Raw genomic sequence first — 27,739 nt, 5'->3', positions numbered from 1 at the left:
AAGACAACTATCATATGATCTCCCTGATATGAGGAAGTGGTGATGCAACATGGGGGCTTAAGTGGGTAGGAGAAGAATCAATGAAACAAGATGGGATTGGGAGGGAAACAAACCATAAGTGACTCTTGATCTCACAAAAAAAACTGAGGGTTGCTGGGGGGAGGATTTTTGGGAGAAGGGGGTGGGATTATGGACATTGGGGAGGGTATGTGCTTTGGTGAGTGCTGTGAAGTGTGTAAACCTCGTGATTCACAGACCTGTACCTCTGGGGATAAAAATATATGTTTATAAAAAATAAAAAATTAAAAAAAAATAAAAAATTAAAAAAAATAATATAACATAAAGGCCGTAAAAAAACTGCAGAAAGCCACGTGTGGATCTCAAATTTAGCTCTAAGTCTCTGAGAAGCCAACTTAAAAAAGGACATACGATCACACACCCTAGATGAACAGATCACCTCTATTTATTTTGTAACCAATGTTTCATCATGACCCCTTTAGAGTTCTGAATGAAATTCACAGGTAGTTCAAACTTAGGTAGGTAGGTCTACATAAAAGAAAATCAATGTAAAGGAAAATAAATTCTAAAAAATAATAAGAACTCCAATATGCAAATATTCCCACACAACCACAGTAGAAGAAAAAAGCACCCGCACTGGATTTCCAACCCCCTAGCAAGTTTTCCTGCCCTTGTTGAGACTCAGTAGACATAACCAAACTGATGGAAGTGCAGTATAATTATATTCAGTAGAGACAGAATGGCTCTCTTAAAGAAGACATAGTGTCCCCAGCAACATCTTGATAATGGGCATGACTGGGAGACATAGACATAAATTCTATGTAACTCCGTTAACAAATGCCCCCTTCCCATTTTCCAGTTTTTATCTTGGATATCAATTTTTGGAAGCAGATGTTTACTTGCATACGAAATTATCATACCAACAGAGGATTAGGTTAACAGGCATGATGATTTTGAGAAAAAGTTCCATGTTATGTAACCAACAAGCTACATTCCTTTCTCATTTATTAACTGATGCAAAGCCTGATTTTATAATTACCTTTGCTAACCTCTTCCTAAAGCTCTGCTTTCTGTGAAAAGAAAACCAAAACTTAGTTATAACAGCCAGACAGCAGTGGGAACCGTGTCCTTCATATACATTTCATGAAGTGAATGCATCTTGGGAACATCGACAGGAAAGTCTTCTATTTCCACTAACCCATTCAACAAAAACATGAGCATCTTCTTTTAAAAAGGGCAATAAATTCACTAAGGAAAACTGAAGACATAAATCAAAAAGGAGTGATTTCTTTTTTTAAATTTTTATTTATTTTATTTGACAGAGAGAGAGAGAAAGAGAGGGAACACAAGCAGGGGGAGTGAGAGGGGAGAAGCAGGCTTCCTGCTGAGTGCTGCTGAGCAGTGCATGCGGCTTGATCCCAGGACCCTGGGACCATGACCTGAGCCAAAGGCAGATCCTAAATGACTGAACCATAAAATAAGGGATTCAGTAAGAATTGAATACTGAAGAATGGCCAATGAGGGAACTTAAGGTGGAGTCCACTTAATAAAAAAGGTGTCATACAGAATAGTAGGAGAAAGTCACAGGGGGAAAGTAAGAAAATAGATTGTCACGAGTAAATCATTGTACAGAGTACTCATGATATGTTTTTCCTTTTTTTTTTTTTTTTGGTATTGATCTCTCAGTGGTAATGGAGGGTTATGATGATGAAGTATACACATGGGATACATTTAATGGTATAGAACTTCAGAACTTGGCCCATTTTGTGACTATGTTCTTGGGTTTCAGGATGCCATGCCCTTAGCGCTGCAGAGTGTGATGGCGCTCCAGGAGATCTCATGCAACAAAGATAAGGAGGAGAGGAGCCATTCGGAGACCCCAAGTAATGCCCCCAATCCCTGCAGTGACTTTGTAAGTTATTTATATTCACAGATAAGTTAGAAAGCGGGGTTAAAAGGAAAGCTGATTTTTATTTGTTTTTCTGGCGTTAGAAATAAAACATGTACTAAAGCAAATACGAATGTCAGTATCAGTAGATTTGAATAGGAGCAGATTTTTTTTTTCATTATTAACTATTTTAAAGTGAATTAGTGAAGAATTTTTTACTACAATCAAAATTTAAGAGGATTCTACATTGTGTTTCTAGGAGCAGTCAGTTCTGTGTAGCTTTTATTTTATTAATTTTTAAAGGTTTTATTATTTATTTGACAGAGAGGGAGAGCACAAGCAGGGAGAGTGGCAGGCAGAGGGAGAAGCAGGGAGCCCAACAAGGGGCTTGGTCCTACAACCCCGGGATCATGACCTGAGCTGAAGGCGGATCATGACCAGGCACCCCTGAGTAGCTATTAGAAACATTTTGGAGGTGTCTGGGTGGCTCAGTCAGTTGGGTGTCTGCCTTCAGCCCAGGTCTTGGTCCCAGAGTTCTGGTATTGAGGCCCACATTGGGCTTCTTGATCAGTGGGAAACCTGCTTCTCCCTCTGACCCTTACCTCCCTCGTGCTCTCTCTTTCTCTCTTGTTCTGTCTCTCTCTCTCAAATAAATAAATAAAATCTTTAAAAAAATTAAAAAAATAAAATCAACATTTAGTTTAAGTCTGCATGTGATAGATGATAGCTTTATTAAGTTGGAAAGCTGTGATTTTCCTAAAGGAGTCTCTGGAAAAGTCCAGAGTCCTTATAGGTAGAGTGAAGATACTCTCTGAAGACATGACTTTTATCAACACAGTATATACTGGACAGTAAAGCCTTTTTATCGAGAACCAGTCTTTACCTATGAGTCATAAGTCTTCTGTTCTGTGGTAAAATATTTGTTTTCTAGGAGTTGTATAAAATATACAGAATTATAAAACATAGCTTGGGAATCCTTAAAATATTCTTGAACCTAGAAATACTTGGCTGGTAAATTAGTTTGAGTGGTACTAATTTTAATTTAGTATCTTGTGTTCCATAAGTATTATAATACCATAGTACTATGTTATATAGAAGCTATAATAGACTCCTTCATCATCTTGAAGATCCTTGAAAGTGGCAGTTTTGTGTTGACATTATTGGCATTTTGGGTCAGACAGTTCTTCCTTGAGAGGCCCTTGTGTTAGAGGGTGTTTAGCATTCCTGGCATACCAGGATCTAAATCTCAGTAATGTCTCCCCAGTTTCAAGTTGTGACATCCAGTGAATAGCCCCACATATTTCCAAATCCTAGGAAGTCATCCAACCCCACCCCCTAGTAGAAAACATTCAGAAGCTTCTTATTTTGTGGTACCAGGGAATGTGGTACCAGTCAGGATTACATCTGAACTAAGATGATCAATTAGATAAATGAGAGTGAGAGAGCAAGAGAGAGAGAGAGGCGTTTTTACAAAGTATGTTAAATGGAAACAATGTGGCTAGTTCTTGATACATTTTCTGGGCTTAATTACAGACTGCCCATTTCAGAAAAGTCCTTAAGAGTTTGTTCTTTAGCTTAATCCCAATGTATTAAGTCAGTAAGTATTTATTGGGCACCATATAACAGCATGGTATACAGCTTCCCCTCAGCAAGCATGTCCAGAATTTGGTGGGAATAGAGCGGTGTTCTTCCCCTTCTTGCATGAAACCACAAGATGATAAATTAAGCTAAATTAAAATAATTATCAGAATGATCAATATAAAAGTGACTTTGTTTTAACTTACGAATAAAGTATATGAAACTCCTTTTTAAAAATCAAATGTTGGGGGAAAAAAATCAAATGTTGGGGCGTCTGACTGGCTAGGTGGGTTAAAGCAAAGCCTCTGCCTTCAGCTCAGGTCACGATCCCAGGGTCCTGGGATCAAGCCCCACGTCGGGCTCTCTGCTCAGTGGGGAGTCTGCTTCCCCCTCTCCCTCTCTGCCTCTCTGCCTACTTGTAATCTCTGTCAAATAAATAAATAAAATCTTTTAAAAAATCAAATGTTAATAGGAATTCAAAAATCTATCTAAAGGCAGAGCAGTGTTTTTATCTAACCTTGAAAAATATTTATCTACCTTGAAAAGTACTTGTTTACATGTTTTGAACAGGAAAAATATTAAAAGAAAATCTGATTCTTATTTGTTCCAATCATAATTCCTATACCCAGGTGGATTGGAATTGGTTTATGTCTATGGTCACAGGATATATACACACACACACACACATATGTGTGTATATATATAGATATAGTAATTATGTATATAGTAATTATGTTGTAATATAATTACCTGTAGAATCCAGCCAAGTTACAATATAGTAATTTATCAGAACGGTAAACAGATTCTTTGCTTAGTCAAAGGAGTCATTAAACAGTCTGAAACTATATATTGATTATTTTATAAGCTAGACATCAAATTTAATCTGTGTAGTCTATTGCTAGCGCCAGTCAGAGATCGGCTTCCTCTCTCTTGTGGATTTCCTGTCAGTTCAGACAAAGTTACCACAGGTTGTTTAACTAATAAAACCTGCTGTTCAGATGCTGATTCCTTAGGACATCTTTCAGGGTACAAAAGAAAAACTTGCTTCTAAATTGCTGTAATATAATCACGTAACGCATGCGTATATGACAAAGCATAAAGTCGGCAGTCAGCAAACATAGGATACTAGGGTGCTTCGGAATAGAGGGGGAGGAAAGAGAAATAGAAGAAAGTAAATCTAGGGGATAAAAATATATGTTTATAAAAAATAAAAATTATAAAAGAAGAAAGTAAATCTAGGATGTTCAGGTGCTGGCATGAGGTTGGAGGTTAATATGAAGTTTATTTTCAATGTCTCAAACCTAAAAATGGAACAATTTAAGAAATCAGCATCAGCTTAGTCCTTCAATGTGTTTAAAGAGAAAGCAGGAACTCTGTTGTCATTCCTTTTTTTTTTTTTTTTAAGACTATTTATTTGGGAGTGCCTGGGTGGCTCAGGCATTAAGTGTCTGCCTTGGGCTCAGGTCATGATCCCCGGGTCCTGGGGAATGAGCTTACACTGGGCTCCTTGCTTGGCAGGAGGCCTGCTTCTCCCTCTCCCACTCCCCCTGCTTGTGCTCCTTCTCTCACTGTGACTCTGTCAAATAAATAAAAATCTTAAAAAAAAAAAAAAAAGAAACCACTATTTATTTGAGAAATAAAGAGCGCAGAGGAAAGGGAGCACATGACCAGGGGGTGGGGCAGAGAGAAACAGACTCCCCACTGAGCAGAGAGCCTGATGTGGCTCTAGATCCCAGGACCCCAGGATCATGACCTAAACTGAAGGCAGATGCTTAACTGCCTGAGCCACCCAGGTGCCTTCTGTTGTCGTTTCTATCACAGGAGCAAAACACCTGATTAAGGAGGTACTTATCTGTATAGGATATGAAGTTCCACTATCCAAAATGAGCCAGCAGGGTAGCCGGGTAATTGAGCAGATGTGGGAGGACTAGGATACAGTCTTTTCTAAGACTACCTTCATTGTCAGCAAAGGAAGGGAATAATATGGTGAGTCATTTGCCCAGTCTTAGTGGTCAGAGACCGGAGTTTGCCTTCCACTCCATGGACTGAAGTAACTCCACTTGACTCAGCGATTAGAAAGAAGGGGAAGGGCAAAGTGTTGAAGATGACCCCAGTGACAAAACCCAATGGCTGTAGAGAGAAAGATGGAGTGCATTTTGGGTGTGCAGACTTTAGGTTTTGTATTCCTCTTCTTGCTTACTCTTTACTTTCAGTTTTAGACTCTAGAGTCATTGTTTTAAGTCTTCGAGCAGATTTAGCTAGACAAAAAAATAAATAAATCACATTCTCTCTTGTTTTTAAGATTTTATTTATTCATTTGAGAGAGAGAACAGGAGCAGAGGGGAGAGGGTGAGGGAGAAAGACTTCCTGCTAAGCAGGGACCCTAGTATGGGTCTTGATCCCAGGACCCGGAGAGATCATGACCCGAACAGAAGGCATATGCTTAACCATCTGAACCAGCATGCGCGTCAGATCACAAGGTCTCTTCACTTGGCTACAGAATTTCCCGTGGTCCTCTGAGCTCCTGCAGGGAGGAAGTAAGCCTACTGGCGATAGCGCAGGACCTGTACTGGTTGCTCCTTACTCTGTCACAGGATTGCTTTTCTTTCGACAGGCAGCCCATTTACAGAGGCTTGTCCTGATGCCCCTGTCGGCCCTGCTGTCCTTATTCACGGGGCCGCAGAAGCTCATCCAGAAACGCTATGACAAACTGCTGGACTGCAACAGCTCCCTGCCACGGGTAGCCGGAGATGAGACAGACCTGGCCAAAAAGGAGTACGAGGCCCTCAATGCCCAGCTCGTGGAGGAGCTCCAGGTGTTCAACCAGGCTGCTCGAAAGATCCTGTGGAACTGTCTGTGCAGTTTCATGGCTCTCCTCAGAGACCTGACCCTTGCGGCTCAGCAGGTTTATTCCACCGTGGCGCGGGTAAGCTCCGCACCAGCACCTGGCTGTCGAGGCCAGCAGCACCTGCGAGAAGCCACAGCCCTGTGAAACGGCCTTGCTCACAGTGTGCACATGCGCGCTGCGTGTGCACGCGTGGTAGGCACTGAACTGAAGCTAGTCGCACAGTCTTTCCATTTCTTTCTCTTTTCTCCTCAGGAAAGTTTCTTGGTTCGTGTTTATTGTGATTTCCACACCTTAGTTCTTGGAGGTTTCTTTTCAAATGCCAAACACCTTTTAGCTCCAAACTGCATGATGCTTTGCTGAAGCTTATCAATTTGTATTTTGTATTCTCTTCCTATTCAACGGTTCTTGAATGCTAACCATGACTACTTAAGACATGGATCCAAAAAGAAGGTCATCTCAGTGTAAAGACAGAAGCAGGAAAACTGTCAAGCAAGTCTTTTTTTTTTTTTTTTTTTTTTTTTTGCTTTTGTTTTCCTCTATGGAAAAAAGTCTAGGGTGTGTGTGTGTGTTTGTGTGTAACTTAGCTCTCCGTTAAGATATGATTTTATGACTATTTTCCTGAAGAAGAAGAATGATATTTATAAGCTACTATCAACTTAAAAGAATCAGTGTGGTTTCTTTGCCCTTTGTTTCAATTAGTTGTTTTTCAGCTGGTTAGATATTTAATGGACAACATTTGGAGGAAAATTAATTGTCCTGACTTTATTTTTTACTGTGCATTTAATTAACTTTTAACTTATCCTTTGAATTAAATTAAGTTGAAAAAGTAGGTGCTACATTTACCTGGTTCAAAAGACAAAACTACATAAAAACATATAAGCAGTCTCACACGGACTCCTGTTCCCTAACCACCCATCCCCTACCACCACCGCCATTGTTACTAGTTTAGCCGGTTAGGGTTTCTTCATGCCATTAGAAGTAAATGAAAATATGTATATATTTTTCCTGTAGAAAACCAGGATATTATGGCACCATCCTGCAATTCACCTTTTAATCTCTTTGGGGTGCACCAGATCAGCACAGATAGCTTTCTCATCCCTTTGATAGCTTTATGCTAGTCAACTGTGTTGCTGTACAATAGGGTATAACCAGCCCCTTGTCTTTTGGATAACAACTTTGTTGAGATATAATTCACATACCATATATTCCACCCATTTAAAGTACACAATTCTGTGGGTTTTAGTATTTTCACAAGAGTTGTGAAACCATCACCACAATCAATTTTAGAACATTGTTATCACCCCAAAAGAAACCCAGTACTATTAGCAGTGAATCCACATTTTCCCCAAACCCCCAGCCCTAAGAAACCCCAATCTATTTTCTATCTTTGTAGATTTGCCTATTCTGGACATTTCATATAAATAGAGTTATATAATGTGTGGTTCTTTGTGACGTGCTTCTTTCACTTAACGTAATGTTTTCAAGGTTCATCCATGTTGTAGTGTGTTTCAGAACTTAATTATTTTATTTCCAAATAATATTTCATTGTATAGATATGCCACATTTTATTTATCTGTCATCAGTGGATGAACAACTGGGTTAAATTTCTACTTTCTGGCTACTATGAATACTGCAGCTAGAAACATTCAAGGTCTTGGTGGAAGTTTGTTTTCATTTCTCTTGGGTACAATTCTAGGAGTAGAATTGCTGGATCATATGCTAACTGTGTACCTTTCAAAAGCTGCCAGACTTTTTCCCAAGTGGCTGTACTATTTTACATTCTCAACAGTGTTGACTGAGTTTCCATTTCCTTATACCTCTCTGTCTTCTGTTTTATAGCCATCCCAGTGGGTGTGAAGTGATATCTCATTATGGTTTTGATTTGCAGTTCTTTGATCATCCTCCTATCTTAAACTTTTTAAACTGAAGTATAGCTTATATACAGTAAAGTGCATCCATCTAAAGTGTACATCTGAGTGCGTATTTGCAAATAAATACATCTGTGTAACCACCATCCAGATCTAGATATTAGTTCTTTTCAGGGGATATCTAGATATTAGCTCTTTCCATAGCAGCCGCTCATGACCATTCTTGGGCTCCCGCCCCTCAAAGGTAACCAGTTTTCAGGTTTTTCAGACTGCTATGCCTGGTTTGTATCTCCCCAAAACGGAATCATACAGTATGTAGGGTTTTATGTATCAACCTATTCCTTTTGATGGTCATTTGGATGATTCCAATTCTCTACCACTGCATAACAAATTATATCAAACATGGTAACATGTAGCAACCAATGGTTACTTATTACTGCGGTGGTTCTGAAGGTTCCCTGGGCTCAGGGCAGTCATTCTCAGGGTCTCTGTGAGGTTGCAGTCTCATAATAGCTGGGGCTAGAGTCATCTCAAAGATTTCCTCAAGCCCATGTTTGGGGAGGGAGATGGGATGATGATAGAAGACTCAAATAGTTGGGGACCAGGACAACTGGGGCTCCATAGGCCTCTCCCCACCTGACCTTTCAACATGGTTTTTTGTTATGGTGGGCACAGTGCAACTGGACTTCCTCCATGGCCATTCAAGTCTGTCAAAGTGAGTGTCCCAAGAGAAACCAACAGAAACTGAGTAGTCTCTTTTAGCCTAATCTTTAAAGTCAGATAGCATCACTTCTGATCATTTCCATAGTCTATTCAGGGAGACAATTCTAAAAACCCAATCACTTTTAAAGAGAGAGGATATGGACTCCCCCTCTTGATGAGAGACATGTCAAAGAATTTGCTGATTTTTTTAAAAAACCACCACAGCCTCTTCACCAATACTTTCTGTTTGTTTCTTTCTCCTTCCCTTGTCCCACTCTACCACTTTGGAGGACCCTACTGCCATTGATTCCTAAGCCCTTCTTCCAAAATTCCTTTGCTTTTTATTTCTCTTCTATTCTTTTATTTAGGTGTGTACTTTTATTATTTTATTTAAAGATTTATTTATTTGAAAGAGAGAGAGAGCACAAGCTGCGGGTGGGGGATGGAAGTCAGGCAGAGGGAGAGGGTGAAGCAGACTCCCCCATTGAGCAGAGAGCCTGACGTGGGGCTCAATCCCAGGATCCAGAGACCGTGACCTGAGCCGAAGGCAGACACTTAACTGACGGAGCCACCCAGGCACCCCTAAGCTTGAGTCTTTAAAAACAATTATCCTATCATTTTAATGAGGTTTCTGGAGACAGGAAATCAGACCGTTTTTATCTGAAAGTTCTAACATTGCCCTATTTTTTTGGGGGGGGTGGTGCCATCTTATGCTTTCTCTGTTTGTCACAACTCTACTAAATTTAATACCTAATATGGTTGAATAGTTTGAGAACAATGCCCTACCCTTTCTCCCTATAGGTACCACAGTTAGACTCAAGAATCTCTGAAATTCAGAATCGAGTACTAGAAGAGGTTCAAAATCTTAATTTTGTGAAGGACAACAGTGCCACTTTTATTGAGAGGAAACTTAGTTTTGAAAAGAAGAAGTCTGTGCAAATTCTGGTGAGTTTGATAGTATTTGTGACAAGGAGTCTCGCCTCTTTTCCTTGCTCAAATCATGGTATATTATTTTCTAAATCACTTATCTCATTTTAATAACCTGTAATTTACCAACCAATTATATGTAGGATTTCTTGTTTATTTCTACCTTTTATATTATGAGTTCTGTAAGGTCATAACTTTTTTTATCTGTTCTGTATGTGATATATTCCAAGCTGTTAAAATGGTGCCTGACAACAGATATAAATATCTGTTGAATGAATGAAGGGAATTTTATAGAGCAAAATTGCAGTAGTTCCACTCTTTCCTTTTTTTTTAATATTTTATTTATCCATTGGACAGACAGAGATCACAAGTAGGCAGAGAAGCAGGCAAAGAAAGAGAGGAAGCAGGCTCCCCACTGAGCAGAGAGCCTGATGCAGGGCTCGATCCCAGGACCCTGGGATCATGACCTGAGCTGAAGGCAGAGGCTCAACCCACTGAGCCACCCAGGCACCCCCCACTCTTTCCTTTTTCTAGATAAGGAACCCTCAGTTCCAGAGATGAAGTGACTTTTTCAAAATCACTGGAGGCAGACCTGGGAGGGGTCTAGACCTCTTGCCGTCTGACTAATTTACCGATATTTTTTCCCAGAAGACATGCAAATGTACAACTTAATTAAATATTATTTATCAAGGGATTGTGTACAGGATGGCCAAAATTAAAAATTATTCCATCCAAGAGGGATTAGAACCTCTGCCTTCTTACACTCAGTTGAATTTTCTTTTTTCTCTGCAACACTGCCCTCCTGTGCTAACTAGAGAATTTTTCACTGCATAACTCAAACAGTTGCTTCACAATAATAACTCCATCAACGCGTCAACAATGAAATCATCCCAAATCAATGTATGGCTTCCACATTAAAAAAAAATCTCCAAAAACGAAATCTTTGAACTCAGTGAGAATTCTATTATACATCTATCTAAATCCAAATTTCTCCTTCCTTCTCCCAGCCAGAAGTGCCCCGTCAAACTGACATTCACCGCTCCAAACTACTATCCACATACGGTAAAGAAGAACTCTACCAAGCGAAACGCAAGTGTAACGCTACCCAAGAATATGACATCAATCTTCTGGAAGGGGAATTGGTGGCTGTGGTGGAACAGAAGGATCCGCTGGGGAGTACAAGCAGGTGGCTTGTTGATACAGGAAGTAAGTTTTTGGCCTAAAACGTGCAGAACTACCATCTTTTTTCAAGTTGAGATTTTCCCAGGGGCCTCTCTGGGCTTGTCTAAACCCGAATGTTTGGTGAGGGTCCATACAAATGACCTTGTTTCTTCTTTCTTTTTATTCTTATCCAGTTATAAAAGGGTATGTGTATTCCTCCTTCTTAAAACCCTACAATCCAGCGAAAGTACAGAAGGTGGACACTGAGAACAGGTTAGGTGATGACGATTTTGATAACATCAGCCTCTTCGTGTCCTCGCGGCCAGCTACTGACAGTGTCACAGGCACCCCGGAAAGTAGCATAAGTGATAGCAGCTCATCTCTTAGTGGCACATGTGGGAAGTTTGAAACAAACGGCACGGATGTTGACAGTTCTCAAGAGGTAGATGAACAGGTAAGAATGTGTACCTTGATGTGACCCTGCTTGGCTCTTCAAATCATGAAAGGTGTTCTAATAGCGTTCTATGTTACTGTAAGGGTTGATGGAATAATGTCAGCTTTGACAGCAAGGAGACCTCACTCTATGAACACTTCTTCTCTGCGCCCCTTCTTGCAAAGAATTGCATTCTCTGAGCCTGGTCTCACCAAATGAGGGAAAGAGGACCATAATTGCTATGTTGCAGGCTTGATGCAGGGATTAGGGAAAATGTGTACATGTAAAGTAGCCAGCCCACAGTAGACACTCAGTAAATAGTAATTGTTACCATTACTACCCTGCTGTCATGTACTCAGAGTGAAGCAAAGACAGTCTTTTTATACTCCTACATCCGAGAAAAACAGTTCAATACTGAACAGATTGCCACTATAAGGAGCAGGTAGAAAATTGTCCATGATTCCTCTAAGAGTGGTATCTTCATTGAACTATCTATATAATCAGCCATTTTTGATCGCTCGTATAATTCCATATACTATATACTAAAATCCTTAAGAGCTACCTTTCCTGTGTTCACCAAAGCAGAGACTAAGAGGATCACTCTTTTACAAAAAAAGTTAACTATAATGTAGGCTTCCTTTTTACTACCTCAGAAAGCTTTAGTGTACTTAACTGTTAATCTTTCAAGTGGTGACCAACTAACTGCTTCTCTTTTTTAACTTGCTTTTTCTGTTAGTGGCTTTTTCTTCATTAATTTAAATTTGTTTTTTCTAAGAGTAATACATGTTATTTGTGAGAAGTTAAAATGGTGTAAAGATATACGTAAATTAGGGGCACCTTGGAGGCTCAGTGGGTTAGGCCACTGCCTTTGGCTCGGGTCATGATCTCGGGGTCCTGGGATCGAGTCCTGAGTCGGGCTCTCTGCTCAGCGGGGAGCCTGCTTCCCTCTCTCTGCCTACTTGTGATCTCTCTCTGTCAAATAAATAAATAAAATCTTAAAAAACAAAAAAAGACACATAAATTAAAAGTGAAGTTCTTTATTCCCTTCTCACCTACCTTACCTTCATGGACATATTAGGGTTTATCTTTTCAGACAATTATCTGTGCAGGTACAAACACATATATTTATTCCATTGGAAATATGTATATGTTACATAATTTGCTTTTTTTTCCTACTTAACAATGTATCTTAGACACAATAGCACCTAAATATCTACTTTAGTCCTTAAAAAATTCTGAATAACAATTTATTTTGTGGATAGGTCTTAGTTCATGTCACTATTACCCTAATAAAAGACATTCAGAATATTTGGGGGATTTTTAAGATTTCAAATTATTTCAGGCAAGATCCTTGTTCATCTGCTTTTGTGCACTTATATGAGTATATACATAGGACAAATGCTTAATAATGTTGGAGGATCAAAGGGTATATATATCTAAAGTCTTGACAGACACTGCCATACTGCCCTCAGTAGTCTTTTTTATAATGACACATGGATTATTGTCCGAATCATGACACATGGATTATTGTCTGAATCATGGTTACTTTTTAAAAAATCTTTATGAAGGACTTATTTACATGCCATAAAATTCATCCATTTTAAGTGTATAATTCAGTGACTCTTTTTTTTTTTAATTTTTTTATTTTTTATAAACATATATTTTTATCCCCAGGGGTACAGGTCTGTGAATCACCAGGTTTACACACTTCACAGCACTCACCAAAGCACATACCCTCCCCAATGTCCATAATCCCACCCCCTTCTCCCAAACCCCCTCCCCCCAGCAACCCTCAGTTTGTTTTGTGAGATTAAGAGTCACTTATGGTTTGTCTCCCTCCCAATCCCATCTTGTTTCATTGATTCTTCTCCTACCCACTTAAGCCTCCATGTTGCATCACCACTTCCTCATATCAGGGAGATCATATGATAGTTGTCTTTCTCTGCTTGACTTATTTCGCTAAGCATGATACGCTCTAGTTCCATCCATGTTGTTGCAAATGGCAAGATTTCATTTCTTTTGATGGCTGCATAGTATTCCATTGTGTATATATACCACACCTTCTTGATCCATTCATCTGTTGATGGACATCTAGGTTCTTTCCATAGTTTGGCTATTGTGGACATTGCTGCTATAAACATTCGGGTGCATGTGCCCCTTTGGATCACTACATTTGTATCTTTAGGGTAAATACCCAATAGTGCAATTGCTGGGTCATAGGGCAGTTCTATTTTCAACATTTTGAGGAACCTCCATGCTGTTTTCCAGAGTGGCTGCACCAGCTTGCATTCCCACCAACAGTGTAGGAGGGTTCCCCTTTCTCCACATCCTCGCCAGCATCTGTCATTTCCTGACTTGTTGATTTTAGCCATTCTGACTGGTGTGAGGTGATATCTCATTGTGGTTTTGATTTGTATTTCCCTGATGCCGAGTGATATGGAGCACTTTTTCATGTGTTCAGTGACTCTTAGTATATTTACAGAGCTGTGCAACTATCGCCCCAGTCCGATTTTAGAGCACTCCCTTCACCTGCCTGCCCCAGCCCCAGGAAATTATGAATTTACTTTCTTTCTCCATATATTTGACTTCTGGTGTATTTTGTATTCATGGAATCATATACTACGTGGAGTCTTACAGCCGGCTTCTCTCATTTAGCAGAATGTTTCTGAGAGTCGTCCATGTTGCGGTATATGTTTGTACTTTGTTTCTTCTTATCACCCAGTAGTATTGCATTCTATGGGTATAGCATATTTCGTTTATCCATTCTCCATTTGATAGACATTTCGGGTCATTTCTGTTATGAATAAGGCTGCTATAAACATTCACATACAAGTCTTTGTGAGGATTTCATTTCTTTTGAGTAGCTACCTAGGAGTAGAATTGCTTGTTGATAAGGTGTATTTATGTTTAACTTTTTAAAGAAACTGCCACACTGTTTTTCAAAGGGGCTGCACGTTTTACATACCCACCAGCCATGCATGGGGTTGTAGGCTGCAGTTTCTTCACATCCTCACCTTCTTGCCTTTTTTGTTATTAGGATAGTCACTCTAACGGGTGGGCTCATTGTGGTTTTAATTTGCATTTGACTAATGCTGTTGAGTATCTTTCATGTACTTATCAGCCATTCATGCATTTTCTCTGGGGAAATGTCTATTCAAATATTTGACCATTTTACAAATTTGGTCACTTTCCTTCTTATTATCCAGTTGTGAAGAGTTCTTTGTATACTTTGGATACAAGGTCTCTACCAGATACAATGTGTAAATAATTTCTCCCGGTTGTGACTGATTCTAAACTCATCTGGACATTACTATATGTTTCTATCACTCTTCCATCTTGAAGTTTCAAAGCACTGTTTTTTCTACAACTGGTTCACTTACTTAGTTTATTCCAAGTTTCTAGAAAACACAATAATATTATAATACCAATAGATTACTGAAATGTTATCAGTAAAATCTGTAGCTAGGATTAAATATCCTAGTAGACTTTGACTTATCCCAGTAACCTGGAAGGACGGAAATTGGAGCCAAGTTTGTCAAGGCAGCCTGAAGCTGGCTTGATGTGGAGCCCTAGTTACTAATGGCTATACAGAGACTTTTGGAGTGTCTCACTAAGGCTCTTTTGGCATGGGATTTGTAATCTATTTCCTAATAGCTACTACCATGTAGTAATTCTCTTTGAGTAATCCTATCAATATGTTTCAAGCAAATTAGGTCTGTTAAAAGTTTCCTTTACCAAGAAAGGGAAAAAAATGAGATAATTTTCCTTTGCTCAAAACGAAGTATATTGAGAGTATCTCTTCATAGAGCACTATCTGTTCTTTTCCTTTGAGTTTGGAACCAATTCAAAATAGACCTTGGTGTCAGGGATGGACATATAAGTGTTATTCCTAACAAAACTGGATTAGAAAATCCAGCATGGATCAGTGGCCACATGGGATCCCTGAATACTTTCCTCTGTGTTAAAATAATTGAGTCCATAGTGCAGGCTTCTCCTGTGTATGAACAAAGTCTGTCCCAGTAAATTTATTGAGTTGAAGACAATGCACCTGTTAGAAACCCCAGTACTAGACAGAAGACCACAAAGGAATATTTCCCTTAATGTTTTAATTCCAGTCAACAGAGGTAACTGGGCTAGTGGTTTTCAGGCTTTTCCAATTATGCAACTACTGTTCAGCCCTTGGAAATAGGAGGAAAACCTTGTGTGATCTTCCTAATTTTTACCAGAAGGCTGATGTTTCATTCTGTTGACTCCTACAAGGTGTGGAGTAGAAAATGGTTAACCCCCACACTTATGGTGTGACAATCTAACTGAGCAATGAACGCATTATAGAAGTCCCTATTAGGTGATTGAAAAGTGGGAATAAATTGTATCTTTTTTGTGAATAGTGAGAATACAGTATATATTGTAATATGCATATGTGAGGCACACTACAAAGCAATTTTCTGTGTGGCTATTTAAACTTTTGTTCTTTATTTTATTTTTGTCATCAGGAACATCAACTCAGACCTGTATTGGTTTAAGTGGATAACACTTTGAGTCACCATTTCTTCCCTATCCTTTCCTACTGTGGCAGTAATATTTTTTCTTCTTTCTTCCAGAACTGAAGTAGCATATTGCCAATGGTGTTGTGGGCTGGAATCTATTTTTACAGATGGTTTTAGTGGACCCTGACAAGAAGGAGAGGTAGATGGCTAGCTTTGGCCTATACCTGATATTCAGGAGGCATCACTGGGGTCCTAAAAATCAGAAATAAATAGGCAAGTTCAGACTGACTTCAGACTAGCGGCTCTGTGATTTTTATACTCGTTGAGTTTTTAATGTGGACTCCAAGAATAAAAGGGATCTATGAATGGACTTTGGAAGGATTTATAAATCCCTTCAAATATGTCGGACATTTTGTGCATTATGTGATTATGTGCATAACTATGGTAAAAGAAGTACATAGCTTTCCAAAGATTTTCAAAGGGAAATTCTATTTAAATAGATTAGAAACCACTGCTCTAGAGACTTAACTTGCTTATCCATTCTCCCACCCACTCAAGGAAAAAAAATTGTTGGATTAAGAGCCTCCCGCATTTTCTACAATGGTTCTAGTGGATCAGGTATCTTATGGGTCAGGTGAAAATGTAACGTATTATCTATAATGGGGCACTTTTGTTAATGAAAGGGAGTGTTTACTGGATAACTGTGGCAGGTATAATGGGGAAGTATGGTCACTCTACTCTTTGGTGCCTAAGAACCAATCCATTCAGATTCCTCCATTCACATCCCACGCAGAAAGCATGGACTTTCTCTGAATGTTTTAGAATCTCCCTAAATGATGACCCAGAGCCCTTGGAGAATAATGGGGAGGAGGTAATGGATATTTGCAACCTGGTGGTACTGATATGTATTAAAGGACTTAATCTTTAATTTCTTTACTCACTACTTTATGATCTATCAAAAAATATAACATCAACAACAAAAAAAACCAATATGCCTTCCTTTCTAATGTATTCTCCCTTTTGTCCGCCAAAGAGTAATGACCTGATTAGTATTCGTTTTCACTGCCGCGTAAAAAATCCTCACAAACTATGTGGCTAAAAAGAACATAAATGTACTATCTCTCCATTTCTGGGGTCAGAAGTCCAGGCACAGCTTATCTGGGTGCTTGGCTTGGTGAGTCACATTGCTACAGTCCAGATGCCAAAGCCAGAGGCTTTAACCCACTGAGCCACAGAGACGCCCCATAATTTTTGAAATTTGAACTTCTGAAAGGTTGTTTTGGCACTAATCCTAAATTCACTGTCTGGTCCTTCACCTTTACATGTTTCAGCTACTTTTGATGATAATGCTACATGTTTAATATGTCATTGTTTAGAAAGTGCTTCAAAAGCCAGCAGGATGTAATGTAATATATTTAAGTAGTCATTAAAATGATGCTTTAGAGAGCTGCTTATTGACTTGAAAAGATTGTCAAATATATTTTAAAGTAAAAAGCAGGCTGCAAAAATTATGTATACTATAATTTCGTGTTTATTGTCACTTCAGGTGTAGTTAGAAGGAAAAAAAGGAAGAAGAGAAGGACAAGGGAAAGAAGGGAAGAAATATAGGTATTAATAGCAGTTGGGTGATTTCTTATTACCTTTATTTAAAATCATTTCTTTATTAAAAATTACGTGCATAATAACAATACATAACTGATCACTGAAGAGTGTGAAAGCTTGCTTCTGGAGGGATGAAGAGAAGAAAGAACATTTTTCATGCAATATGACTATCTTGGCTTTCTGAACTACATATAATGTAATATGGTAAATACAGGTTTTGTAGCCAAATTTTTAGTTTTGGAAGATTAAAATATAGTATTATTTTTATTGTTGATTGAAGAACTGAGATGAAATCGGTAAAATGAGATTCAGTAAAAATAGCTAAAATGGCTCCCAAAGGGAGGAGTAACTAAGTGCACAAATATAGAACAAGGAAATACTGAACTGGCAATGCTGCTGCAGGGAGGGATCTGGTGGTCATAAACAGTAGGTAAGGGGCACCTGGGTGGCTCAGTGGGTTAAAGCCTCTGCCTTTGGCTTGGGTCATGATCTCAGGGTCCTGGGATTGAGCCCCGCCTTGGGCTCACTGCTCAGCAGTGAGCCTGCTTCCTCCTCTCTCTCTCTCTCTCTCTCTCTCTCTGCCTGCCTCTCTGCCTACTTGTGATCTCTGTTAAATAAATAAATAAAATCTTTAAAAAAAAATAAACAGTGGGTAATAAATTTAGTAGGAGTCAATAATACAATAGAATGTTATTTAAAAAAAAGGTAATGTCATAGAGAACCGGGTTGTATTCATAGACTCTTGTACATAAAATGAGCCAAAGTGCAAAGAAGCAACCAATAAAATGTATTTTAATAATCGCTGAAGGAAAAGGGAGAAGGATCAGATGTTTATGGCTTAAGTTAATAACAATTAATGTATCTGGAGCAAAACATTAATATTAAAGGTTAGAAAGATACAGCTTAGAACAATTAAAGTATTCCAAAAAATGAGAAATTCTTCAGCTTTTATGTGTAATAGGCTGAAAACTTCTAACTTATGGTCCAATGTTATCAACTGCTGTCTGTTTAAAGTGGACTTAGTTCCACTTTGACAATCTATCTTATGTTAAATAGGAGGTATAAACATATAAAACTGAAATATGCTCATCCTAAATTTATTTTGGGCCATGATCACTTACAGTATTTAAAATATATGATTTTGTACTTTAAAATTACACTTTGATGAGTATTTATTGTTTAAAATATGCGCTCTGCTATAGTTTCATACTACATATTAAATTTTTTATTTTATTTTTCATACTACATACATTATTTTTTTTAAAGATTTTATTTATTTATTTGAGAGAGAATGAGTGAGAGAGAGCATGAGAGAGGAGAAGGTCAGAGGGAGAAGCAGACTCCCCAAGGAGCTGAGAGCCCGATGCAGGACTCGATCCTGGAAGTCCGGGATCATGACCTGAGTTAAAGGAATTTGCTCAACCAACTGAGCCACCTAGGCACCCCAAAATAGATTTTTTAAAAAGACGTATTTATTTATTTGATGGTGGGGGGAGAGTGAGTGGTGGGAGGGCAGTGGGAGATGGAGAGAGAGAACCTCATGGAGCCAGCCACGGAGCTCAAGCCCATGATGCTGAGATCATGACCTGTGCCTCAGTCAGAGTCAGATGCTTAACTAACTGAGCCACCCAGACACTCCTCATACGAAATAGATTTAAGTGGAAGATTTTATATTCCCTTTGAGAGAACATTGCCAAAGTGAAAGACCACCACAAATATTTAGAAATCTTATATTAGTAGGTAATTCAACCTGCTAAACCATCTATAGGTACGTTGGCAATGCCTAGATGCTGTGTATTATAATTACAAAAGTTGGCTAGCAATTGCTAACATGGGCTCTTACAGATAATCAGAAACTATATTATGGCGCATTGTATTCCTGAAAGCTTTTGCCCACCGGATGCTCCATTCTGCTCTTGTGACTCTAATCTATGTCTTCATTTCCTAATCAACAACAAAAAGATCAGCAGCAGCATATCAGAGACCTCAGTCCCTTTCCACAAGAGTATACTCTGCACATCCTTTCTTGAACAAGAGTTTGCTTCCTAAAGTAGTATGAGAAATGAACCAAGCACAGAATTTGGAGTTAGAAGATACAGTCATAGCAGCACAAAGTTTATGACTAATGCATATTACTTTTCTAAGTCACAACTCACAGGGTTGTTGAGGATAAAACACATTGGACATGTAAACTGTCATGAACATAGAAAAGATGGTTATTATTGCCGCCACCCCCACTTAAGAATTTATAACATCTTCCTGTTTTCTTGCTTTTTATTTTAAAAATTTTTTAAAAATATTTTATTTGTTTATTTGAGAGAGAGAGTGAACATGAGTAGGGGAGAGGGGCAGAGGGGGAGAGAGAAAATCCTTAAGCAGACTCCCTGCTAAGCAGGGAGGTCAATGCAAGACTTGATCCCAGGTCCCTGAGATCATGACCTGAGCCGAAGGCAGATACATAACCAACTGAGCCACCCAGGCGCCTCTCTTTTTTAATTTTTATATTACAAAATAATCCATGCCCAACAATCTGTCTTGTGTGTATCTTGTATGATGCAACATTATCTCTTTTATGTTCTTGTGTAATAGCCGAGACTTTTGGCCTTTTTTTCTTTCTTTCTTTCTTTTTTTTTTTTTTTAAGATTTTTATTTATTTATTTGACAGACAGATCACAAGTTTCAGAGAGGCAGGGAGAGAGAGAGGAGGAAGCAGGTTCCCCACTGAGCAGAGAGCCCGATGTAGGGCTCGATCCCAGGACCCTGAGACCATGACCTGAGCTGAAGGCAGAGGCTTTAACCCACTGTGCCACCCAGGTGCCCCATGGCCCAACTTTTAAGTTGAATCAACATATATCTGAATTTCTTTTTCTTTTTTTTTTCTTTTTTTTTTTTAATATAATTTTTTATTTTTTATACTGTGTACCATCATGTGGTCAGTGGAGAAAAGTTTAAATGTTCCTCTTTTTTTTTTTTTTAAGATAAGCTTGACACCTGACCTGGAGCTTGAACTCATGACCTTAAGATCAAGAGTCACATGCTCTATTGACTAAGTCAACCAGGCACCCCATAAATGCTCCTGTCTTTGAGGTGGAGCTCGTGCTAGAGTTGTTAAGGTGATATAAAATCAATGATATCAAAATTTTACCTAAATTTAAATAACAGTTCAACATCTACAGAACAACTTAAGCTAAGTATATGGTGCTCCCCCCACATTCTCCAGTCTCTTTTCCTACTCAATAAGTCATCCTATTTGTTACCATTTCCTTTTAACATTGACCTTCAATTTTGAGAAAATTAATCTGCTTGCCTTTCTCATATATTATTTCATTCTATGTGTCTTAGAATATGACATATCCACCTTGTTTATCAATTTTGTCATCTAAGCAAGGTTACCTCTTTCAAAACCCAGCTCACATAGATCACTTATGTGAGTGGTGTGTTTTTTGGGGTGTGTGTGTGTGTGTACATTTTTGGGAGCACATTTTCTCCCTAGCAGGGCTGTAAGTTCTTTGATAATATCTGGCACTTGACAGGTACTTAATAAATTTTGATTAAATGAATAAATGAATAAAATATTGTTAGTTGCTTAATTTTATGATATAACTAAACAGTTCTGTTATCAATCTTACAATTTTAGTGGAAGAGGGACTATAAACACTTAGGGGTTTCTTATGCATCTAATAATTCTGAAGTATTTTTTTGAGATTAAAGAAAAATTCTTTTGACTGAAGCATGTTTTATTAATTTCTTCCAGGCCTCTTAAATAATTTAAAGATTATAAATTTAATGCCCTGTCATTATAAAATAGGTTAAAAAAATAAGTAAAAATGAAAATCATCTCTAATTCTACCAAAGAAATTAACACTATCAGACTTACACTGTATATCTGATTTGAGAACCTTTTCTTTCTTGTTTTTGGCTTAGCATTTCATCATAAACATTTGCCCATGCTTTTAGTTTCAGAAAATGGCATTTTTAATGACTAAGAATTTCCTTAGTGTAAAGGTCTAGAATAGATTTTAACTATTCTCTTACTGAACACTTAGTGTTACTCCTATTTCCCTCTCACTTTTCACCTTATGAATGGATATTGCAATATTTTTATTATATAAAAATCTCTGCCAATGTTTCTATTTCTGTAAGAGAGGTTTTTTTTTTAAGGATTTTATTTATATGACAGAGAGAGAGAGTGAGAGAGAGTACGAGCAAGGGGGAGAGGGAGAAGTAGGCTCCCCACTGAGCAGGGAGCCCGACTTGGGGCTCCATCCCACGGTCCTGGGATTATGACCTAAGCCGAAGGCAGACACCTAACTGACTGAGCCACCCACTGAGCCCCTGTAGGAGAGATTCTTCAAAAACTATTACTGAAAAAAAACAAAAACAAAAACCTGACATTTTAAAGTCTTTTAGGGGCACCTGGCTAGGTCAGTCAGTAGAGCATGCAACTCTTGTTCTCAGGGTCATGAGTTCAAGCCCCACATTGGGTGTAGAGCCTACATAAAAATCAATCAATCAATCTTTTTTTAAAAGATTTTATTTAGTTATTTGACAGATAGAGATCACAAGGAGGCAGAGAGGCAGGCAGAGAGAGAGAGAGGAGGAGGAAGCAGGCTCCCTCCTGTGCAGAGAGCCCGTGTGGGGCTCGATTCTAGGACCCTGGGATCATGACCCAAGCCACTGAGCCACCCAGATGCTCCCAATCAATCTTTTAATAGAAACTGTCAGATTGCCTTCAAGCATGGGCAGTTTAGACTCCTTCCCACAGAACAGTAAGAATGCCTATTGAACTGTATTCTCATCTGGGTCATGTTTTAGCAAACAAAATAAATCTAACAGAAGGAACTGGGGAAGGTGACTGAAAAAACAAAAACTTAGCTTTCTTTCTAAAAGCTTAGATATCTTTATTATGTTTGTCTAAATATTTAGGTCCTGCTTCCAATAATGTCATTTTTTTTTTTTGGGTCTAGATTTTCTATGCAGTTCATGCCTTTCAAGCACGAAGTGACCATGAACTCAGTCTTCAGGAATATCAAAGAGTACATATCCTTAGATTTTGTGACCTAAGTGGCAATAAAGAGTGGTGGTTAGCTGAAGCTCAGGGGCAGAAAGGATATGTGCCAGCTAACTACCTTGGGAAGATGACTTATGCTTAAGAAAAGAAGCCTCAAGTTATGGACTACCTCATAAAACTTACATTACAAAATGTTGGTCTAGAAGTTAAGAAACCACCCAACTACATGAACCGATCCTGTATCAAGTTTTAAGGAAGACTGTGCTTCCTAACAAGATTATTTCAAAATGTATGTTGAAGAATACATATTGAAGGAAACATTTAACAATCACAAACAGCAGAACAAATAACTCAAGCTCAAGAAACAGACCGCTCAAGCTCCAAGTATCAACTACGTAAAAGTGGAGATCTTTGAAAAGGTAAATGTCTTATCAACATGAAAGGTTGGACCTAAGGATAAGATTTTTTTCAATTTATTTTATTGTGTATTTTGCCTCAAATTTTTTGATTCTTATTCTCTTTTGCATATGTGTGCACATATATACTCTATACCTATAATCATATTCACTATATGGTTTATACATATATATATGTATATCATATAGATTATACACATTTATGCATAAGGAAATATATAAATACACTTAAGTATAGGAATTAACAGCCAACTAAAAGTCTTTGAGGTGGAACATCTCTATCATATAAGTTTTGAATGAAAACAAAATCAAGTCACATAAGATCTAACACTTACTGAATGTATGCTACATGCCAGAAATTTTTCTAAATGCTTTATATGTGGTAGCTTATTTGATACTCACAACATTATGATGAGACTGTGGCCCAGAGAGGTGAAGTAATTTAGCCCATGTAACACTGTTAGTAAGTGGTAGGGCTGGACTCAAACCTAAGTCTAGTTCTGGGGTGCATACTCTTAAACAATATGCTGTACTAACCCTCGGGGATGTACACATTTGCTATCAGCAAAGAAACTAATGATATTGATAAGGACCATTATAATTGTCTCAGGTCCATATTTAAGTATTGAGAAGTTTTTCAAAATCAAGGGTTACAAGAACTTCCATGATGTTAATCTAGAGAAAATGAAGTATCTAGGTTTATTATTTTTATTTTTTGTTGTTGTTGTTTAAACATTTTTTAAAGTATAATTGCTTAAAAAATGATCCTGCATGATTGCTAATGTTACTTGAATGGAAATATTTTTGGATCACTCAATCATTTGGATAATGAATGAGGAATGTGTGTTCCATGTTCTGAGCCAAGATGTAAATATTTTTAGTTGCTGATTTGTACTTAGATATGGCAGGCATTAAGGATAACATTTGCTGAAACACAATGTCCTGGGACACCGACTTCAATTTGGGAATACCTCAAAACTGTCCCCTAAGATGTCAGGCATATTTTGTCAAGACATTTTATTGACCTGTAGATGCTTCTTTAGAACAGTAAAAAGATTAAATTTGACTTAATGGTTTCCTTTATACCAAGATAAGGTGGAGTTACATTGCTCACACAGAATATGCTGATATGACATGAGATTGTAAGATTTGTTACTTTGAGAGATTTCATCTCTGTAATGTATCGTTACATGTATTACTGAGGATTATAAATAACAAAATGAAGAGTGCTGCTTTTCAGATGGCTGTTTAATGTATGTATATGACATATACAACCCCAGAAATTTATAAGACATCTACATGACAAAAAATTTGATTTTATAATATTGTTCCTGAAATACTTAATCTAAAGATGATTTTATGAGGTTCTAATAGCAAGTTTCTTTTACCTAACATTTTCTTGTTTTGAGTTTGGAAACCAAAAGAGGATTCTCTTTTTTGGATATATGGGGACTTCTTACATCTTTTAAATAGTGCTTTGTACCCAATGATGAAATATAAGTAAATTCCAGCTTGTCTAGGGTAAAGCAAAAGAAAATCCAAACTTGCTACTTGTGGTAACTATGAATATTCCCAACAAACAAACTAGTGGGGAAATTATATATATACTTAATGTATATTAAATATGAATTTAATATATATTTAGTATATATTACTGTACATATGTATGTAATAGTTTTATATATAACAGTATATATCAAATATATATATATATATATATATTCAAATTAGCTGTGACCTTAATGCTTTCTTCAAAATGAAAAATTGTTGAGGTAGTACATATCTACTTTTCTGGCTGAAATACGTGACGATGTATATGAGAAGCTTTGTCTACTTGTGTGGTCCTAGGATTGATGCTTCTTGTCTGACCTTTTTAGAAGCCACACCACTGAAGTCATAGGTACAGTTGGCTGCTGAGCAAGTGTTGTAATGAAGCCACCTACTGCACCCTCTTATATTACTATTAAACTATGTTGTTGCTATTTTAAAAATACACCTACATTTTTCATATGCCACCTAGACTTTTATTTTTTTAACATTTTGCAATACCGTCATTTTCTTAGTATTTTGTTTAAAATCAAGTAATTGTAATTTTGAGGTTGGGGTTATTTTGTTGTATTTCCCAGGGGAAATATAATTCAAAGATAATTATGATGTATGTAACTCCTTAAGAAGTTTACAAAGATAAAACTTATTGGTGACATCATTATAATTAAGGCATTAAGAAAAAGTTCTTTCTTTATATTTTAAAATTTAAATGCTACTGTACAGCATAGAATTCTCTGAAATGGGTATTTTTGCCAAGAAGGAGAAATTTTTGTGGCTTTTATTTTTTTTTGTAAAACAAATAAACAAGTGTATGTACACATTTCATTTAGTATTTATTTTTAAATACAGATGCTCTAATCTAATATTATACATAATACTATTTGGAAATTATAAAAAATTCAGTAATGCAAAATTACCATGGGTTCTTAAATCATGTGAAAAAGTCACAAAGCTACTATATGAACATTCTTTGTATTTGAGAACAATATTTTCATTTAGTATTCATTAGTATAAAATAATTCTATGAAGATTGAGCTGTGCTGAAGAGATATAATGTGCATTGTTAATCATATAAATGCAGCATTGCATGAAATACTCTCAGTGCTGATATAGTCCATATTTTACCTAAAATAAAATTTGGACTTTTAGAGATGGTTATTAAGTGCCTGTCACTATTTGTGATTGAACAGTTCAAATGATTCACAAAAATTAGTATTTTTATTACTGAAACATGAAATTGAAAACTCTTCACTTTCCCCATAAGTTTCTTAGATTTTTTTGTCTATTGCAAAAGCTTCTCAGAGCCTTGTGAATAGAGATGAAATATTTATATTCTAAGATAGCAAGAAAACTACTTTATTGGGATCCTAATTGTCATAACTGGCTTCTTAAGGTACTCAATGTATTCAATACTGAATACATCTAGCCCTCACAACATTCAAGCCAAATTAGACATATAAATTTAATTACAGTTGGTGAAGAAGTAATTAAAATTTCATTGATTGGAAGGACACTAGACTTTACATTCTCTGGAGAAATACTTCAATTTGTAGAATGTCACTATTTTTAAAGTCTAACTCTTTGTTAGCACCCTCTTCCTATACACACTACTATATATATATATATATATATATATATATATATATATATATATACCTGTCATTAAATTAAATTATCTGCAATTTACAAAATTATTCAACATAATGCATCTTCATTCCAGGACTACTCCAATTCCAGTTGAGTCTCTGTAGGCCAGCTACTGCTTGCCTGATATTACGCTCTCAACATAGGCAAGATTTGCCTCAGGTTTTTAGAAAAAAGAGTCACACTTTAGCATAGACTAGAATGAGATGTTCCTGTTCAAAAATCTAAGGGGTGTATTCTTAGCAAAGCTTTTCTTTAAAAGAAAACAATACTATGGTATATAAATGTATTTATGGCTTTTTCTAATTGCTTATATAATTTTGTAATTATTGCATTAATACAAATTTTTATAAAATGATGCATTTTCCATTTAACCTATGATCATCATATATAATTTACTGCAGTTAATAATAAACAATACTACCACATCCTTGTTAAGCATCAGAATTAGAAACCTAATCCTGGAGTATCAGATACCTTCCATTTTATCTCATTAATTATCGTCTATGTTTTATAGAGGAGGAAACCAAAGATCACACAGCTCATAAATAGAGAGACTGGGATTCAAAAACAGGTCTTCTGACTTTAAGCCAATGTTCCTTTAGTGTTGTTCTTTTTAAGTCACTAAAATCCAACAGAAAGCACAATATACAAAAGATGATATTGACCAAATTTCTACTAATGTAGGATTTGAGCTTACAATCCTAAAAGCCTATCTTGGCTCACCTAATTATCTATTCGTTCAATGGCATAATAAAACATTTATTGAGAGCTACAGTGGTAACACAATGGTGTGCAAACCAAACAAGATCCCTGCCCTCATACAACGTAAATTCTAGTGAGGAAAAAAAAACTATGCATAACAAAATAAATTAAGTGATAACTACTATTAATACTACTTTCATCACATGTTCAGTTAAAAAGCTTTGTAGTTCACTTATTATAATTATGGAAAAATCGAGGTTTAAGATGTACCTGAAAATAAAGTCTAATACAAAAGTACCTGTATAAAATACCAAACTGAATTATATACATTACTAGATAGATGCATACTTTCACATGTATGGATTCCAAATATGTGCTTATGCACACATATAATCTATACAAACAGCCATACTCAATGAAAGATAACTTCCTAAAAAGTCTTCTAACATCCTCTCTGAAGTACCGTAGAAATTAAAAATTGCTTCTCTTCCCAACTCTATCCAGCACATATGTTCTGACAGTGATGGGATGACTGTGCATTACTGCTTTAATTTTTCATAGGTTCTGAGGTCACATGAACTGTTAGTTCTTGAGCTGAGTTTGTATCAGATCATTCTATCCAGTTTAGTCCAAACTGGTCCTGAACTATAAACAAATAATGATGATTTTATGGGTTGTTTTGGTCTTTTGACCCTAAAGGGGATTTGATGTTCATGCCAAATGATGTTTAATCAACAGAAATCTTTGTTTCTCAAAACAGAAACATCTGTAGGCAGATTTTAAACATGTAAATAGATGTTTACCCCACATGCAAGTAGTGGGATTATCTCGATCCTGCATTCTACTTTACTATGAGTAATTTAGTATCATTGTTTAAGGGTAGTTTAAAATACTATCTTTTCT

At 37.1% G+C, this 27,739-nt stretch overlaps 2 protein-coding genes across 5 annotated transcripts in view; both read left to right on the top strand.

Moving 5' to 3' along the window:
* Positions 1-25,307, top strand: part of ARHGEF38 (Rho guanine nucleotide exchange factor 38) — a 151,314-nt gene extending 126,007 nt beyond the window's left edge. For 2 of the 4 annotated variants that reach the window (XM_082729173.1, XM_082729171.1), the window contains 6 exons: positions 1,808-1,930; positions 6,099-6,410; positions 9,704-9,847; positions 10,837-11,035; positions 11,185-11,444; positions 22,480-25,307. In XM_082729173.1, coding sequence (XP_082585299.1) covers positions 1,808-1,930; positions 6,099-6,410; positions 9,704-9,847; positions 10,837-11,035; positions 11,185-11,444; positions 22,480-22,665 — 1,224 coding nt within the window. In that variant the 3' untranslated portion in view covers positions 22,666-25,307. The remainder of the gene's footprint in view (positions 1-1,807; positions 1,931-6,098; positions 6,411-9,703; positions 9,848-10,836; positions 11,036-11,184; positions 11,445-22,479) is intronic. The other 2 variants (XR_014311302.1, XM_082729172.1) reach the window with 2 other exon arrangements.
* Positions 22,869-27,739, top strand: part of GSTCD (glutathione S-transferase C-terminal domain containing) — a 162,188-nt gene continuing 157,317 nt past the window's right edge. The window contains exon 1 of the mRNA XM_082729185.1: positions 22,869-22,942. The gene's annotated coding sequence lies outside the window, so the exon portion shown is untranslated. The remainder of the gene's footprint in view (positions 22,943-27,739) is intronic.

Source organism: Mustela nivalis, assembly GCF_964662115.1.
Source record: "Mustela nivalis genome assembly, chromosome: 4".
In the NCBI taxonomy this organism is placed as follows: domain Eukaryota; kingdom Metazoa; phylum Chordata; class Mammalia; order Carnivora; family Mustelidae; genus Mustela; species Mustela nivalis.
The sequence above is the reverse complement of the archived record's forward strand: the minus strand, read 5'-3'. Positions and strand labels throughout refer to the sequence as shown.